The sequence below is a fragment of the Rhinopithecus bieti genome, unplaced genomic scaffold (genome assembly GCF_001698545.2).
Source record: "Rhinopithecus bieti isolate Rb0 unplaced genomic scaffold, ASM169854v2 scaffold_10656, whole genome shotgun sequence".
In the NCBI taxonomy this organism is placed as follows: Eukaryota; Metazoa; Chordata; class Mammalia; order Primates; family Cercopithecidae; genus Rhinopithecus; species Rhinopithecus bieti.
The window spans coordinates 162594-179481 of record NW_016806449.1 but is presented as its reverse complement, the minus strand read 5'-3'; the positions used below and the strand labels follow the sequence as shown (position 1 = coordinate 179481).

The window sequence follows — 16888 nt, the reverse complement described above, 5'->3', positions numbered from 1 at the left end:
GCGCGCTTCCAGGCACAGCCCGGCACCAGGGGCCGCCCCCGCCGTCCCTCTGCCCCAAGCTTCCCCACTCCGGGCTTGGGCGCCCCGAGGATGCCGTCTCTTGGCTCCATTACGGCACCTCTGGGTGGAAAGGAGCCCTCCTCACGCTACGGATCCCAGGCAGTAAAACGCAGGCACAAGAAAATTCGGAGAAGTCGAAACATAAACGTATCGGGTTTGAGATTCTCTTGCGGCCCCCCCCATAACCCCCGTGCCTCCAAGAAAGCCCCTGAGGGACGGGTGGCGAGCAGGTGAGAAGGGTGACAGCGGCTGGAGGCTGGCTGCCCAGTACCCTGAGCTGATCTGGGAGAGGGCAACTTGTTAGGGGCTCCCCACTTCCCGAGAAGGACAGAGATTCGCTATGGTGGCCTCCTTCCTCTTGAATGGAACCTCCACACTGAATCGAACCCTAGTTATAGTCATCACTTATCATTCAAGACCTGTGTGTAGTTCTTGTTTGCCCAACGAAATCACAAAGTCTTCCAGATAAGGAATGCACTTTTCGCTTGTTTTCTCTTGTGTATGCAAAAGCATTCAGATAGAAACGAGTTAATTAACACGTGTTTGGCAGTAACTCTGGTTCCGGTGCTGAGGAGTGTTGTTTGGGATCCTTTTCCCTCGGTCCGTAGCCCTCAAGAATGCAATCATGAGACAATTAGAGAGGCAGCGCAAGGGAATCTATAATCAACTCCTTTAAGGGATGAGGTAGAGGCTGCTGCAAGTTGAGCATCGGTCTGTGGTCTTGTCTGTGGAGTGGGTTAACCAACCTGCCGGCCACACCCTGGCTGACTCCAGTGGGCCCTGTTCCGGAGACTGGGGTCTGGGGGGACCCCCAGGGCTCCACCCAGCTTTCCTCAGCATGTCAGAGTTCAGCGGCTGGAGTCGGGTGGGCTCCGAGACAACAAATGGGGCCCAGCCGAGAGAGGGGTCTTTGGCGTATGTCCCTCCACTAAAATCCAGCCTCAAAGGGGCACAGCTGTTGTCTTCCCAGCCCTGCGGTCAGCTGTTCCCTGTGAGGTCATCATCGCTCACATGCATTCCCCAGTCAATCCTGGGGTCACTAGGTGGCTTGAGGGAGAGGTGGAGGAAACCCGTGCTGAGGTCGTCAAGAGGCCGTTGGGAACTCAATGCCACCAACCAGGTCAGAGCTGGGCCGCCAAGGCTCGGGATCTAGGCCGCCAAACCCCAAACCCCTAACCGAGAGCGCTCCGCCCCCATCCCCGCTGCATTCTGGAACGCGTAGTCCCGGAGCGGCCCTTTTCAAGAAGGCAGGGAGCATATAAAAGGAATAACAACAGCGGGGCACACTGGGAACCGCGGCGCCGCGGCGGGGCGCCCGGAAAACGGACACGCGTTGCTCCCTGGGACTTGAAGTCCAGGGTTTGCCTCCGCGGTGGAACCGGAGCCCTGGAGTCGAGTGCTGCAGAGAGCGTGAGCGCAGACGGCTGGGGGTTGTAGTCTTCTTGTCCTCGGTCTCGGGCACTGCGGGGAGACCTTGTCGTCTTAGGACTACAAGCCCCAGAAGGTACTGCGCGGGCAGGCGGGGCGGGGCTGGAGGCTCGGGTGCCGCCTCCTCTGCAACGCCGGGGCCAGAGTCTTAAAACCGAGGGCCCGCAGGGGTCCCCGCGGCTGCCGCGATGCAGAAATACGAGAAACTGGAAAAGATTGGGGAAGGTAATGGAATCTCGAGATGTTCCTGCAAGAGCTTCTCTGCAGATCCTTCGGCATTCCTTGCAGCCCTGGCTCCCTTACCGTCAGCAATACCTACAGGCTCCGACCTCAGCAGCGGCTGCAGCCCTGGCCCCCGAGCTCAGCACTCCGTGCAGACACCAGTCTTCCCCGTGTTAGCATTTCCCGCAGGCTCTCACTCCAACCTTAGCGTTCCCAGTAGACCCGACCTCCCAACCGCGACACTTCCTGAATTTCTCACCCCAGCCTCAGCACCACTTGGACAACCTCACCCCGAACCCCAGCCTCGGTTCTTGCTGCAGACCTCCAACCTCAATATTTCTGCAGCCCCTCAGTCCTCTCCCAGGCCCCTTCTCACCATTTCCAGACCCTTCCGGAGCACCGCCTTCATTTTAGACATCCTTGCCCTGGCAGCCGCACTCGCCCCTCCTGCCGAGCCCCTGGAGCCTCCGCGGGTACCTTCTCCTCCCTCCTCACCTGCCACATCCTCACTCACAAAGCTCACCCACCTAACTTCACCCTGAATCCCTTTCTTTGCATATTCAGACGCTGCCTTCAGCTCCCGGGAGGCATTTCCTGGCTTAGGGAAGAGTGCCGCATCCTCCCCCTGACCCCTGACCTCCTTCCCCTAGGCACCTACGGAACAGTGTTCAAGGCCAAAAACCGGGAGACTCATGAGATCGTGGCTCTGAAACGGGTGAGGCTGGATGACGATGATGAGGTAGGACTGGGGACTGGGATAGGGCCTGGAGAGGGGGTTCGAGGGCCTGGGCTGGGTGGGATCTGACTGCTGCCCACCCGGCCCCCTCACATATGCAGGGTGTGCCGAGTTCTGCCCTCCGGGAGATCTGCCTACTCAAGGAGCTGAAGCACAAGAACATCGTCAGGTGTGCGGGAGGCGGGTGCTCCTTGCCTGTGTGGCCCCTTGGGGGAGGCGGGGCTGACACTGGACGTCTGTCAGGTGGACCTGCCTGGCTGAGCCCTTCTTTTGCCCTAGGCTTCATGATGTCCTGCACAGCGACAAGAAGCTGACTTTGGTTTTTGAATTCTGTGACCAGGTGAAAGGCGGAGTTTGGGGGACAGTAGCCTTGGGAAGGTATAGGGGCCCAGACTGAGGTTAAACTCTGTCCCATTCCTCCACTCATATCCCTTTTCAGGACCTGAAGAAGTATTTTGACAGTTGCAATGGTGACCTTGATCCTGAGATTGTAAAGGTGAGGAGAGTGGTGTTGGGGGACCCCTCAGGCTGGGGTCGGAGTCTGCATTCAGTGTAAGCACTCCTTGGGCTCTAACTTTGGGCCCTGAACAGGGACGCTCTGGGGTGTCAGAGAATGAGAAAACCCTGTTTCTGCCCTCTAGGAGCCTCCAGTCTTAGCGAACATTTTCACGTGGTCGTCTTTGACCCGCACAGTGGCACTCTGACGTCAGTGATAGTATTTACACTCAGAGATGAGAAAATGAGGTTCAAGGAGATACACTAATTCATTCAATACATACTTACTGAATGCTTCACTGTGTGCCAGGTGCTCTTCTAGGCCCAAGACCAAATGCCTTGGTCCAGGTTCCAGGGGAGCCAGTCCTGAATGATACTACAACACGATATTTATGTGCTGTAGTATCGTGTGCATACTCAGATGCGGCCAGGAAGGGAAGATCAGCATGGGCTAGGATCTAGGTGGGATCTAGGATCTACCTGGCAAGGCCCATTAGGCTATATGGTCCAGGAAGATGGGGACCAGGGCCAGTTTCTTCACTCTTGTCCTTCTAATGTCTAGTACAGTATAAAGCAGGTTCTGGATGGCGAATGAATGGTGTCACTCTGAACCAAGTGCTGAAAGGTGGGTGGGGTGGAGTGAAGCACAGGGTGAGGAGAGGAGCCAACCCGTTGCTGGGCACAGTTGCATGTTCAGGGCGTCTGACTCCCTTCTGCCTGCTCTCCTCCCAGTCATTCCTCTTCCAGCTACTGAAAGGCCTGGGATTCTGTCATAGCCGCAATGTGCTACACAGGGACCTGAAGCCCCAGAACCTGCTAATAAACAGGGTACTTCTTGGGAAGAAGGTGGGGAGTGGGAAACCTGGGGCCAGGGCATGGGGAGCACGGAGGGAAGAGGACTGGGAGGATGGAGTCTGTGCTGTCCCAAGGCTGCTTAAAGGCCCTTCTCCATGTCCCCTTCCCATTCCCCTCAGAATGGGGAGCTGAAATTGGCTGATTTCGGCCTGGCTCGAGCCTTTGGGATCCCTGTCCGCTGTTACTCAGCTGAGGTGAGCTAGGAGATGGGATATGGGATTGGGGGAGGGAGTCCCTCAGCTCCAACCCCAGGACCCAAAACACTATTTTCCTCTCCTCTCTGAGCCTCCTCCTCAAACCTCCTCCCCAGCCCTCTAAGTGGGAGTCCCCCGTCGGGGGGCGGTCTCCTCCAGGTGGTCACACTGTGGTACCGCCCACCGGATGTCCTCTTTGGGGCCAAGCTGTACTCCACATCCATCGACATGTGGTCAGCCGGCTGCATCTTTGCAGGTGACATGCTGGGGCACTGCAGAGGCACCTTCTTTCCCATTTGGGTTGACAAATAGGGTCTGGAGGGTTCCCTCTAGGGGAAGGGAGGGAGGCCCTGGGACTGGGGCTGGAAGGTCAGGGGGTACCTCAGAGTGAGGGGTCCTTCACATGTCACGTCTTAGCTCCCTGTCTGTCCCCCAGAGCTGGCCAATGCTGGGCGGCCTCTTTTTCCTGGCAATGATGTTGATGACCAGTTGAAGAGGATCTTCCGATATCCTTGTTTTCCTCTGCCTTGAGCCCTCTGGGAGGGGAGAGCCCATGGAGTTTTGAGCGCAGTGGGTGAGGGCAGTGATGGTGTGGGGTGGGGTGATGGGGTCTGTAGGGATTCTCCTGAGGGCAAGGGGAGACAGCAGAGGTGCTGGACACCCTGATTGTCACAGTGCAGATGCACACTGGAGAAGGTATGGCTTGGAGACAGGCAGTGTGCCCTGGGGGGCGAAGCCAAGAGGGTGTCCCTCCAGGTGAGAGATAGATGCCAGGATGAAGGAGCCAAAGACAGCAGGACACATTTTGTGGGAGTGGGGCAAGGACCAGTTCATTAGGACTAGGACAGCAGCATGTGGGTTAGACTAGTTAGTGATTGTCATGGGAAACGTGGTTGGATGTGCGAGTGATGTGCCCGGGGTTGCTTCTGTCAAGCTCAAGCCAGAGGGTGAAGAGAGGGTGAGAGAAGTAGGTGGTGGGTATGAGGAATCCTCCCGGGAGGGGAAGAGGCCCTCCCCCTGCCCCTGAAGATGCAGCTGTGGCCCTTTCCCAAGTGATCCTTAACTCCGTGGACACGCTGCTGGGGACGCCCACCGAGGAGCAGTGGCCCTCTATGACCAAGCTGCCAGACTATAAGGTGTGATGGGGAATTGAGGGGTCATGGTTCATCAGGGTCACTCTTGTTTCACATTCCTAGCAGCCTCCACCCCCCTCCCCCTACCTCTAGTCTGACCCTCCCTGCCTCTCCACAGCCCTACCCGATGTACCCGGCCACAACATCCCTGGTGAACGTCGTGCCCAAACTCAATGCCACGGGGAGGGACCTGCTGCAGGTAGGTGACTTGGGGTAGAGGGTGGGTCAGGACACTTGCCCAGAGGAGACTACAGGAAGGCAGGGCTCTGGGCAGCGACCTGTCCTGAACTGCCGCCTCCTTTCCCCCATCTCCAGAACCTTCTGAAGTGTAACCCTGTCCAGCGTATCTCAGCAGAAGAGGCCCTGCAGCACCCCTACTTCTCCGACTTCTGTCCGCCCTAGGCCCCAGGATCCCCGGCCTCCAGGCTGGGGCCTGGCCTATTTAAGCCCCCTCTTGGGAGGGGCAAGATGGTGGGGGTGCCCCGTGCACTGTGCTCCAGCTGTGCTGGGCCCAGCTGGGGTGGGGTGCCTGAGCCTAAGTTTCTCACTCCCTTTGTGGACTTTATTTAATTTCATAAATTGGCTCCTTTCCCACAGTCTGACTGATGTGGTGGTCAAGTGGCTCTACAGGGGCCATGAGCTGGAGGGGTCTCTGCTCTGTTACTGCTGGCCGCAACCCTGCTTCTGGCTCAAAGACAGCACCTTGCTCTTCTACTTTAAGAGGCCATGACCCTCACCCCTCATCCCTGGGGCAGGGCAGCACTGTCACTGCATACCCCTTCCTCCCACCTTCCCTCCCTCTGCCCAGGAGGGCCTGACATTGTCCCTTGGAGTGAGGGGCCAGTGTCTACAAGTGGGTGGGGTGGGCCTCTCCTTGTGGTTCTCCGTATCTCAGGTGGATCCTCTTGTCCCTCCCCTCATCATCCCCCCATACCGAGGCCTGCAGGCTGACACAGGAGAGTTCCATCAGGAATACCCCTTCCCACTCCCTGTTTATCAGTTTCCCAATGTTTGGGGTACAGTGAAAGAGAGGGAAGTTGGGCCTATGGCTGGGGCCTGGTATGTCCTTACTGGCAGGAAGGGGAAGGGAGAGCTCCCCCCACCCCCACCCCCACCGTCTCAAGCCTTAGGCCTTTAGCTCTTGTGGGGAGGCTGGGGAGACAGAACTTGTTGGTATGGAGACAGGCTGTGTGCCACACTTGGTCCCAAATGTGGGAAAGGAGTCAGGATATAAGGCAGGATACAGGTGTTCTTGAAAGTGGAGTCACCCCCAGTCTTCTCCCTGCCTCTTCTTGCTGGGCTCTGGGCAGAGCTTTCTTCCAGTTATACCTTTATTGCTGACTGTGATTCTGCGCTCACCCCTAAGCGTGGGCTTGGAAGATACCTGTCCTCCCTTTTCTCTAAGATGTCAGTCGGCTAAACTCACTCACACTGAGCTGCAAATGACTGATAACCTCTTGCTACCATTCTTCCCTAGAGATTCATGGGGGTTCACGGGCCCAGCTCCACATTTCAGAAGCCACCTCCAGCTGAATGATGGCTGGCAGAGGACTTCCAATGCCTGAGTTGGGCTGACCTTGGCTTGGCTAGTCTCTGCCCTGTAAGAGAAACACCTGAGGCTGATGCATTAGGACTTTATTTGGGGTGAAGATGGAAAAGCTACGTGCAGGCTAGGCATGTCCAGGATGTCAGGGTGGGGCTCCGAGGACACAAACAGCAGGCCTAGAGCCGTGTGACAAGGTAGCAGGTGCGGTGGGAGGCGGAGAGAGTCTTGGTGACAGCACAAGGAGGGGTGGGAGGTCTTCGGAACAGAGCAGAGTGCTGGGTGGGAACCAGCACACCCACTGCCCTGCGCCTGTCCCTGCCCTCCCTTGATTTTAGGGGGCCACTATGTGTTACCTGGGGCCCAGGCTGAGGTGGGGAACTTGGGTTCGATGGCTGCCCAGCCCTTCCTGAAGCTGTGGGAGGAGGAGAGGGTCAGAGGTGGGGAGTGGTCCTCCTCCCAGGGACCAGTCAAGGTCACTGCACACCCTCCTGCCTGTTTCTCCTCAGCTGGGGTGGGATGGTGTTCTAGGCTTCAGAGGTGGGGCCTAGAACCCTTGGAGCTGGCAGGGGCTCCAGAAGAGGGGCTGTTACCAGATTAGTGCTGGAATGCCTTTGGGAGTGCCTTCGGTTCCAGAAATATCCCAGGACCTTGTCTCGGAACACCTGGAGGCAAGCAGGATGGGAGGTGGCCAGTGTATGCCTTCCCCCTCATCCTAGGGGCCCTGATTCCCACCTCCCACCCCCTGCAGTGGGGGCCCTGGCCCACCTCACAGAGGTAGTCTAGGATCTCGAGGATGGTGAGCAGGCTGGCCCCGATGAACAGCCCCATCTGGCCCCCAATGTCGCCTGTGGAGACAGGGTCACCCTTCAACTCACAGCCACCTGCCTGCCCACACCTCCCCAGCCCTGGGGGCCCTGCACACACACCAAGCAGCTCCGACATCTCATAGGCCTTCTTCTGTTCCACGGTCTCATAGTTGAGGGCCTCGAAGAAGATGTCCAGGGCCAGCACATTCTCCCTGAGGACAAGAAAGGCCTCAAATGTGTGTTGGCCACTACCTGGTACCCACTGCTGGCAAGAAGCAGCTGTGGGTTCTCCCACCCCTTTCAAGAACCCTGGGAGGGGCTGGGTGCGGTGGCTTACACCTGTACTCCCAGCACTTTGGGAGGATGAGGAGGGAGGATCTTGAGGCCAGGAGTTTGAGACCAGCCTGGGTAATATAGCGAGACCCCCTCCCCCCATCCCCCGCCGTCTCCATTTTTTAAAAGTAAAGATTAAAAAAGGAAAGGAAAAAAACATCCCTGGGAGGAGGCGTCAGCATCCCCCGGGGGCAGAAAGGTTAAGCAACCAGCACGGAGCCCCAGAGCCAGTGAGGCTGCGGAGGCTGCCTCCGCCCGGGCTGTGTGCACGAGAGCTCCAGCTTGCCCCGCTCCGCCCTGTCGGGAGCCCCCGGCTCGGAGGAGCCCGCCCGCCCCGCGCAGCTCACGCTATGTAGGCCTCGCTGCGGTTCAGCTTCCGGGCCAGGAAGCGCGCGGCGGCGCGGCTCGGGATCCGCACCATGGAGAGCTCCTTGGCGTAGCGCGTGCTGGCGCACGGGTTGGGGCAGGCGCACGAGTCCTTGCGAAGCATGGCATCTGCGGGCCACCGGGCCACGTCAGCCGCCAGTTGGGCGGAGCGGGGCGGACGGGAGGTGGGGGAGGCTTGCCCTTACCTATGGCCGGGTGGGCACAGTTCTTGTACTGCTGGGGGCTGCACACTGGCGTGTCGCCTGCGGGTGCCAGGGAGATGGTTTCAGGAGCAGCACCACCTCTCTGGGCCCTGCCCACCATGGGACGAAGACCCCAGCCCCTCACCTGGCATGTACATCATTCGGCAGCCGCACTTCCGAGCCACGTAGCGGGTTTCGCAGGCCAGGCGACACCCCATTAGGGTATAGGGAGGGCTGGGGCTGGGGGAGCCTAGGGGATCAGAGGGCTCTGGCTCATAGTTGGGGTTCAGAGATGCTGAACTGCAGTCGCCCCAAGGTGGTGGCAGGAAGCTCAGCTGTGGGGGGACAGGGTTAAGGAGACTTCCCAGAGAGCATGAGAGGTCAGCTGGGGAGAGGCCCCTGGACAGGTCTGAGGAGCTGAGGGTTTAGGGCCCGTGGTGGTGTGGGCTTGAATAGTGGGTGTAGAGGCACATGGGAGGGTACCTGCTGCTGCTGGCAAGAAACAAAGGTCTGGTAGCCCGGGGACACCCCCAAGCCCAGCTGGTCGATGATGGGCGGCTCCTCCTGGCTGTGGATCTGCACTCGGATCCCCACCTCAAAGGGGGTCTCCTCTGCCGGAGAGGGACCTATGAGGCCTGAGACCCTGTGGTCAGGTCTCCTGCCCAACCAGACAAGACCTCTCACTGCAGCCTCCTCTCCCCAGGACAGGGATGAGCCAGCCCAGCCCCTTTCACAGGTTCTGGGGGAACACCCTGACACCTCCTCTCCTCCTCTCCTTCCCCTAGCTTTTTGCACCCCATCCATGCCCTCCCCCAGCCTAATTCGTGTGCTCCCTACCATTGTCCCTCCACACAGGTAGATATTCCTCCTGCTGCACGTCCAGCATGATATCCAGCCCATTGCCCATGCCACCCCTAGTAGTGGTGAGCAGCTCTGCCCCATCGGCGCCAGAGTTAAATGTGTAGCACTTTCCCATCCGGGTGAAGATCTGGGGCGGGCAGACAGGGTGATGGCCATCTCCCCCAGGCAAGCACGTGGTCATGGGACCTCTCCCCACCTCATGGTATGTTGGCATCTCTTCTTTGAACATTGAAGCCCACATCTCAATGCCCCCAGCCCCATGCTCCACGTGGGCACGTGTTGCAGGACGTTCTTGGGAGCCCATCAACCCAAATCCTCCTCCTCGCCAGTCCCCACCAAAGCCCAGGGCACATCCTACAGGTTTTTCCGTGTTTCTCTGGAGACTGGGGGAAAAGTGGGCCCCTGTGGCTGTCCTCCGGGGCTGGCAGTATGTTGAAAAGATAGAGGGAAAGCAAGACCCCCTCCTGGCAGAGACAGGGGTCTTCTGCCCCAGAATGGTCCCACCAGGGAGGACCTCCAGCCACAGGAGCAGGGCCTCCATGGGCCAGACCTCAGGCCTAGGGCCAGCCAGGGTCAGTGTGGCCTCACATGCTCCCCCCAGGCTGGGAAACAGAGACAGCCCCAAGGAGGACAGCTTCCTGGGCTGCACGGAGTGGCACTGGGGGGTGGGGAGTCCGTGGCTGGTAGGAAGGAAGAAGTCTCCTGGCTTTGGGGGAGCCTACACTGGCCAGGGGATTGTGGGTGCTGGGCAGGGACTGCTCGGCTCTCTGGGTCCCTGGCAGGACAGGTAGGGAGGTCAGCTCACCGTGGTGAAGTTCTCAGGCCCACAAGGTTCGCCACGGAAGCGACAGTCCAGCAGCATGTCGTCCAGGGAGTGCCCAGCACGGGCATAGAGTTGCGCCATGTCAAAGGTGGGACTGGGCATGAAGCCGGGCGGCGCGGGGGACCGGCCCAGGGCACGCAGGAAGGCGGGGTGCTCTGCGGGATCCAGGCCCAGCAGCGCAGACCCAGCCCAGTGCAGGTCGTTGGGCGTTAGGCGCGAGCGGCGCAGCGGGTTGATGTTGCACAGGGTAACAGCCGGGAAGACGAGCCGGTGGCTTTCTCGTTCATCCAGGGCAGTCTGGTGGTGGAACTCCCTGTAGTAGCGCACTCTCTCAGCCACCTGGTAGAGGAAGGTGGCCACTGACAGGACCACGGCCGCTGCCCACATACCCCGGCGCAGGCTCAGGCTGCCTGGCCCGAAGACATGGCCCAGCCCGTGCATCGAGCAGTTGCTGGCGAACACGCGGATGTCCGAGGCCGGCCGCCGGGCCTCCTCTGGGCCTGAGGTGGGCTTCATGGCCAGAACCCAGGAGGGGGGCCAGCTACAGAGGCTTGGAAGGAGCGAGAGAGGGTCAGTCAGGGGGCTGAGGGGGCTAAGATAGGATTCAGGGGGCCAGGCAAGGAGAAGAAAGGAGAGGGTGGGAGAGAGCCAAGGTTGGGAGGCAGGGAGGCACTAGCCTGACAGGATTGGAGGAGGTAACCTGGCCGGTCAGGTCCCACTCAACCTTCCTGAGGAACAGGCGGTGGCTCCACTGGGCTAGACGCTGGGCTGGGGACTCCGCAGCAGACCAGGTGGGGCACAGCTGACCGTGGCAGGCAGGGGCTGCGGAGTGGTGCTGAGGTGGTGCTGAGCTGGCGCTGCTGCAGAGGATTGGGTTTCAGCAGTGAGGGAGGAAAGGGGGCCGGCAGAGCAGTCTGGGGGGGTAGGGGAGGTCCCTGGGGCCCCAGGCTGAGCCATTAGTGCAGCATGGAGGGGGGCATGGCTGTCCAAGACGAGAGCTGCCAGGAGGAGATCACAGTGATCCCAGGGAGAGCTCGAGGGAAGTCCAGGGGTAAATTGAGCCTAGAGGTGTCTTGGAGGCCCCCTAGGCTCCGAGTTGCAGCCCCTGTACACCGGCCCCGAGGGTCGGTCGCTGACCCCTGGCCTAGCTCCTCCCTCCTTTTGCCTCACCGGCCTTCCCTCTAGCTTCACCCAGGATCATCTGTTCCTTCCCAAAGACCAGAGCTGGCTCTTGGCCAAACTGGGAAGTGGTTGGAAGGTTGGCATTGGCGAATCTCTTCTTTCTGTGCCCCCACTACCTCAGCCTACACTGGATGGCCAGGGCACTCTTCACGTCCCACTTCCAGGGTCCGTCTGTTTCCTAAGTGTCCCTCTCTCCCTAGGGAGTCAGAGCCTACCTCCCCACACTTAGGCCCTCCTGTTGAGAATGTTGGCCTCTACAATGGTTATGGGCTCACCTGCCACCCCACGTAGAACATGGGTGCCCCACCTGCCACCGTCCTGGGTACCACGGATGCCCACCTGCCACCCTCCCGGGTATAACATGGGTATTCTGTGATTTCTCATTTTACACTGCTATATCCAGGACCTGGAAAACCTTCATTTTTCCAAAGGGCTGCATACCACCCAGTATGTGCACACACCAGTTTATTGAATGACTGCCCCACTGATGCACTGGGGGTCTCCAGTCTTTCCATTACAGTGTTGCTGTATCATCACACAGATGTGAACTCCCAGGACGACTGCTGGGCCAAGAGACCGCGGGGTTGGTAACCTGATAGATGACACTGAATTTCCCCCACAGGAGTCATGCCATTGTGCACTTCCACCAGTAATGTGGGAGCAGGCCTGCTTTGCATGGGGCTTTTCTAGAGTCGCTGTGTCCATGGTGTGAGACAGCGAGCCTGCAGAGGGCAGAGCCAGCTTATTATCTGACCTAAGATGCTTCCAATGATCCAGGGGAGAAGTTAATGGGTTGGGGGTGGGGGCAGGCTTCCAGAGGATAGGCAGAGACCTCCAGAAGGCCGTGTTACGTAGTGCAAGGTAGTGCCAGCTGACCTGAAGTGGGATGAGGACACTGTGCTGATCCATGGTCCTGGAGATGAGGTGTTGCCCAGCTCAGGGCCACAGGTGCCAGCCCAGGAACACCTGAGGTTCTGGGAGGAAGCCCTGGACCTGGGGAGGAGAGCCAGGCAGTCCTCATCAGGGTCACACTCTGCATTTGGCTAAATGGTCATCTGCCCCCACGTATCTGGGAGTGAGGTGACATTCCTTGTAGACCTGTGGGAAAGCCGGCTCATCTCCATTAATTTACTAAAATTTATTTCTGTTCTAGCTTTGCCCAAAAAAGCACCTGAGGTCGCCAGGCTGACTTTGGTGGGCTTTTTTTGACCATGAGTGGTAGAAACATGGTTCCACCAACCAAATGTGTGCACACACCATGCTGCAACTGCTGGGCCACCTGTCTGTCCTCCCAACAGGACACAAACTTCATGGGGGAAGGGACCGTCCTCATTCCCCATGGTGGGCTCAATGGCATATGACAGGTGCTTGATTAATAAACATTTTGGAAGGACTGAGTGAGTACCGTGGTTACAGCACAGGCGTACCAGTTCCCCAGAGCCACAGTGCTGTGCTTTGCAAGTATTGTACTGTAGATGATCCCACTCACACTCTCAAAACAGGCATCCACCATCAAGCACAGCCAGGCTCCCACTCTCCACTGTGGAGCTAAGGCCGAGGCGAGGTTAGGAAGATGGCACGGCTCTTGCAATATAGCTCTTCCAGCTGGACTAGCTGTGAGGTTTCACTGCTTCTCTAGGGGGCGGGTAAAGGGCTGGATTTGGAGAAGCCATCCAGAAGATATAAATCTGGTGTCAGAGGCATCTTGGGCAGCTTGAGGCTGGTGACTGAGCGGGTGAAGCAGGAATCGCCTTGGCTAGTTGCCTGGTGAGGGAGGGGTCAGGTCAACAAGCAGGGCCCCGGCAAGGCTTGTGGACTCGCCAGAAGCTAAGGCCCTACTCTGCCCTAGGGAGGGGTTTAGCTGTGAACCAGCCCCAGGCTCTGCTCCTGGGCCTCCACTGCCTAGAGACATAGCCTCTGATCTGTCAGAAAGTGGGATATCAAATCAGGGTGGATGTGGGCCTGGGGTTTTTGGATGGCTTGTCCCCAAAGTACCATCTAGTTCTAAACCATACCCACAAGAGCCTGTGAGTCCCACTCTGGCTCCTGCACACAAACTTGAGCCACTGCTGCCTCTTCCAGGATGGCCTCCCAGCAGCATCAGCTGCTCTATCAGTGCACTGCACCACACCCCTGAAAGAGGGTACCATCCTTCTTTACGCAGGATAAATCCAGAACACTTGGCTGGCTGTGAAGGTGCACCACAGGCACCACCTCTTCTCCTGCCCTGGGGAGCAGGGCCCCGTGTGGTCCCACAGCCTGGGTGTCACTGGATGGGGGGAAGGATCCCAGTAGGAAGTGACAGTGGCACCAAGGTGGGGAGGGCTGGTGCATCTGCAGCAGTGCAGGGACACGAGGTCCTGCTGGGTGCCAGTTCAGCCAAGGCCCTACTTCTGTGCCTTTCCAGGCCCCTCAGAAGCCAGCTGAAGCGTAGCCCCCTCATCCATAGCCTCGGGGCCACAGGCGCCCATCACTCAGGACGTCTGCCTTCCCCTTTCAAGATGCACCTCCCAGAACTTGCCGGGGGCAGGGGGGGGGGCTGGCCTGTCCACAGCCGCGCCCTCCTGGACCGATTCTGTACTGGATTCTGCGGTAGTTGCTCCATTTAGTTCTGTACTTGTCAGCATTGTGGGCAGGAAGCTGAGAGCTTCAGGTGGGCACCAGCCCCTCCCATCTCCTTTAGAGCTGGGTGTTCCTGGTGTAGATGGAGGCTGGTCCACGATCTCAGTGGGTGAAAGACTCCAGGCACACAGGGCAGGGTCGGTGGAAGACAGCCAGGATGGGAACTGGCCACTGTGGCCCTGTCCCTCCTACCCTGACCCAAGTGTTGGGCCCTGTGAGGCCTGTGTCCCTTGGGGGTGGGGAGGGGAGGTGAAATCTAGAAATCAGGACTGTGTTCACTGTGCAGGGAGAAGGGAGGGAGGCTGTTTGGAAGATGGGGACTGTGGGTTCCGGGGTGAGCCAGCTGATAGGCTCCTTCTCCCATGGTCCAGTGAGGCAGTGGGGACACAGGAGAGGGAGTCAGTCCCCAGTCTAGGGAAGTGAGGTCCTAGCAAGGGTGTGGGAAGAGCCTTAGGTTTGAATTCCCAGGCCCACTTCCAGACCCTGATTTTTAAAAACTCCCTGGAGCTACAGGCCTGGTCAACTTGAGGCTGCTGGGTGGGGCAGGGAGACTGGCCAGAACGTCTCTGAGAGGTCTGGAGGGGTCTGGGCAAAGGGAGAACAGAGTGGGGAACTCTGCCTCTGCCCATTGCAGCCCAATGACTCTGGCAGACTCTGGTGGGATGGAGGCAGCCGGCAGGACTAGGGAGGGGAGGGAGGCATTGGCCTCCCCTGCCAGCCGCTCGGCCCCGGCTTTATTGTGAGCAGCAGCAGCCGCAGTGGCTCTCCACATGCTGGCCCTCCCGGGGGCTCAGTCTCCAGTAAGCTCCCTGCAGGCTGAGCCCCAGCCCTAGCACTGATGCTTGGCAGCGACCACACCTCAGGGGGCCCTTCTCAGGACTTGTGCTGCTGGCTCCTGGGGCCTTCTGGCTTTTTGGGCGGTGGGGTCACCGTCCTTGGGGCATCCAGGGCCTGCCTCCGGATGAGCTCGGCGTACAGCCCGCCTTTCTTCAGGAGCTCTTCATGGGTGCCAGCCTGGAAGATGGGAGGGAGGGGTGAATGGTTGCTCCAAGGCGTGCAGGCTTCAGAACGTTCGGAGGGCTAAGCCTCTCTATCAGCCATTGGGCCCAAGGTCACTTAGGCCAGTGTCCCTTCTGGGGACACTCTGAAACCAATGCCCAATCTGAAAGGAACCGCCACTGGCATGCTGCATTAGTTATTGCCACTTCCCCACTTAGCTGAATTTTGGAAAAACATGATTCCCTGTCCCGCTTACAGAGCCCAAGGCTCCAACTCAGGATCCATCTCCCTGCACAAGCCCCTCAGCCTTGGCTGGAATGAGCGGCTGTGAACCAATGCCACAGAGCCTCTGGGGTCCTACTTCTGACTCCCTGCACAGGTTCCTTGGCGCTGCTTCTTCTGTAACTGATACCCTGGGCAGCCAGCCCTGTTCCTCCCTCACAGCACCATACTCTTTCTGAATATGTTTCCTTTTTGTTTTTTTTAGACAGGGCCTCATTCTGATGCCAGGCTGGAGTGCAATTGCACAATCATTGTTCACTGCAGCCTCAACCTCTGGGGTCAAGTAATCCTCCTGCCTCAGCCTCCAGAGTAGCTGGGAGTACAGGCGCATGCCAACACATCCAGCTAATTTTTTATTGGGTATTTTGTAGAGACAGGTCTCGCTATGTTGCCCAGGATGGCCTCAAGAGATCCTTCTGCTTTGGCCTCCCAAAATGCTGGGATTACAGGCACACGGCTAGTACTTTTCCTTTTGATCCTGGGAGCTGATGGTGCAACTATACTATCCCAGGGGACACAGGAAGAAACTGAGGGCCTCAGAGGCCAGGGCTTGGCTGAATGCAGGAACTCCTGACTACATGGGATGCTGCTTCCAGAATACAGCCGAAGGCCCTGGGGCCAGGCCACACCTTCGTGTAACTCATTGCAGCATTGTGCCACTGTTCGTGATGAAGCCATCTTCAACCCACTGATCCATGCCCCCAGGACGACTAACCTCCCAGACACGGCCATCAGCCATGACGATGATGCAGTGGGCCCCACGGACAGTGCTGAGCCGGTGGGCAATTACCAGCACCGTGCGGCCTGCACTGGCCCGGTCCAGGGCCTCCTGCACAACCCGCTCAGACTCTGCGTCCAGTGCGCTGGTGGCTTCATCCAGTATCAGCACCGTGGGCTGCTTGATAAGGGCTCGGGCAATGGCCAGGCGCTGCTTCTGGCCCCCAGACAGGGTAGTGCCCCGTTCACCTGGGAAGGGAGGGGCAGAGCAGGAGCCTGAAGCTGTGCACTTGAGGGTGGCCCACAAAGGGGCACAGGGTCCTTCCTGAACTCCCATCAAGATCCTCTAAGTGCCCCTCTCAGCACTGTGCACCCTCGTCATGCCTCTGACCCTCCACCCCACACTGTGCACGCTTGTCCTGCCTCTGACCTTCCACCCCGCATTGTGCACCCTAGTCCTGTCTCTGACACCCCACCCCACACTGTGTACCCTCCTCCTGCCTCTGACCCCCCCACCCCGCACTGTGCACACTCCTCCTGCCTCTGAGGGTGGCGTGACACCTGCCAGCAGGGCTTGGTGCACTCCAAGGGAGTTGCCAAATGCCCCTCCCCAGCCATGGCAGTGCCTCAGGCCAGGATGACCCACACCCTGCGCTGTGCCTGCAGCTCCAAGCCACCTTCCCAGCCTCCCGGGTCTCTGTGGCTGTGGGGAACATCCAGCACCCAAACATGGGCTCTGGGGTCCAGTGACTCCAGGGAAGTGGGATTCGAAGCCCACAGAGGACAGCACAAGTGGCAGCCTGGGAGCCAAAAAGAACCTCAAGGTGACAGCAGGGTGACAGGTCAGTAAGGACGCAGCCCCAAGAAGGCCCAAATGAGCAGAAAGTACTAGGATCAGAGACACAAGGAAAGTGCCATCCAAGAGAGATGTGGGAGAGCACCCAGTGAGGACAGCTGGCATCTGGACAGTATATGAACACGGCTGGAGGAGCTATTTAGAACACGATGGCTGGGCTGGCCACACA

At 58.9% G+C, this 16888-nt stretch overlaps 3 protein-coding genes across 8 annotated transcripts in view; 1 reads left to right on the top strand and 2 right to left on the bottom strand.

The window, feature by feature from the left end:
• Positions 1–480: 480 nt before the first annotated feature.
• On the top strand, positions 481–5719 carry CDK5 (cyclin dependent kinase 5). Its single transcript, XM_017876630.1, has 12 exons — positions 481–1713; positions 2361–2449; positions 2548–2615; positions 2726–2786; positions 2886–2942; positions 3674–3769; positions 3916–3990; positions 4150–4246; positions 4427–4496; positions 5066–5126; positions 5242–5322; positions 5439–5719. Exons 1-12 carry the CDS (start codon positions 1677–1679, stop codon positions 5523–5525), a joined length of 879 nt encoding a protein of 292 aa, XP_017732119.1. The 5' UTR covers positions 481–1676; the 3' UTR covers positions 5526–5719.
• Positions 5720–6743: 1024 nt separating this feature from the next.
• Positions 6744–14438, bottom strand: ASIC3 (acid sensing ion channel subunit 3). Of its 3 annotated transcripts, none has more exons than XR_001886471.1 (12): positions 12120–14438; positions 10044–10921; positions 9215–9365; positions 8861–8988; positions 8523–8712; positions 8381–8437; positions 8156–8303; positions 7596–7687; positions 7435–7497; positions 7260–7331; positions 7023–7081; positions 6744–6924 (listed from the first exon to the last, which is right to left on the bottom strand). XR_001886471.1 is itself a non-coding variant. In XM_017876628.1 (12 exons), the coding sequence occupies exons 2-12, from the start codon at positions 10575–10577 to the stop codon at positions 6846–6848; spliced, it is 1590 nt and encodes a 529-aa protein (XP_017732117.1). In that variant the 5' UTR covers positions 10578–10921; positions 12120–14438; the 3' UTR covers positions 6744–6845. The 3 variants fall into 3 exon arrangements, 2 of the variants coding, with proteins under 2 accessions (XP_017732117.1, XP_017732118.1); XM_017876628.1 differs by having other exon boundaries at positions 7435–7514; XM_017876629.1 differs by lacking the exons at positions 6744–6924; positions 7023–7081 and having other exon boundaries at positions 7236–7331.
• An 82-nt stretch (positions 14439–14520) lies between these two features.
• The window catches only part of ABCB8 (ATP binding cassette subfamily B member 8), a 19765-nt gene continuing 17397 nt past the window's right edge, over positions 14521–16888 (bottom strand). For all 4 annotated transcript variants that reach the window (XM_017876625.1, XM_017876624.1, XM_017876626.1 and 1 more), the window contains 2 exons: positions 15862–16112; positions 14521–14879 (listed from right to left, as the gene is read on the bottom strand). In XM_017876625.1, coding sequence (XP_017732114.1) covers positions 14739–14879; positions 15862–16112 — 392 coding nt within the window. In that variant the 3' untranslated portion in view covers positions 14521–14738. The remainder of the gene's footprint in view (positions 14880–15861; positions 16113–16888) is intronic.

Bases quoted from the DNA above. Each gene is read 5' to 3' on its own strand.
- CDK5 (XM_017876630.1), top strand. From the start codon at position 1,677: ATGCAGAAATACGAGAAACTGGAAAAGATTGGGGAAG. The intron at 3,991-4,149 runs GTGAGCTAGGAG...GGTCTCCTCCAG, and splicing joins TCCGCTGTTACTCAGCTGAG to GTGGTCACACTGTGGTACCG. The intron at 5,127-5,241 runs GTGTGATGGGGA...GCCTCTCCACAG, and splicing joins CCAAGCTGCCAGACTATAAG to CCCTACCCGATGTACCCGGC.
- ASIC3 (XM_017876628.1), bottom strand. From the start codon at position 10,577: ATGAAGCCCACCTCAGGCCCAGAGGAGGCCCGGCGGCCGGCCTCGGAC. The intron at 7,332-7,434 runs GTGGGCCAGGGC...GCTTGCCTCCAG, and splicing joins TCCTAGACTACCTCTGTGAG to GTGTTCCGAGACAAGGTCCT. The intron at 6,925-7,022 runs GTAACACATAGT...TCTGTTCCGAAG, and splicing joins CACCTCAGCCTGGGCCCCAG to ACCTCCCACCCCTCCTTGTG.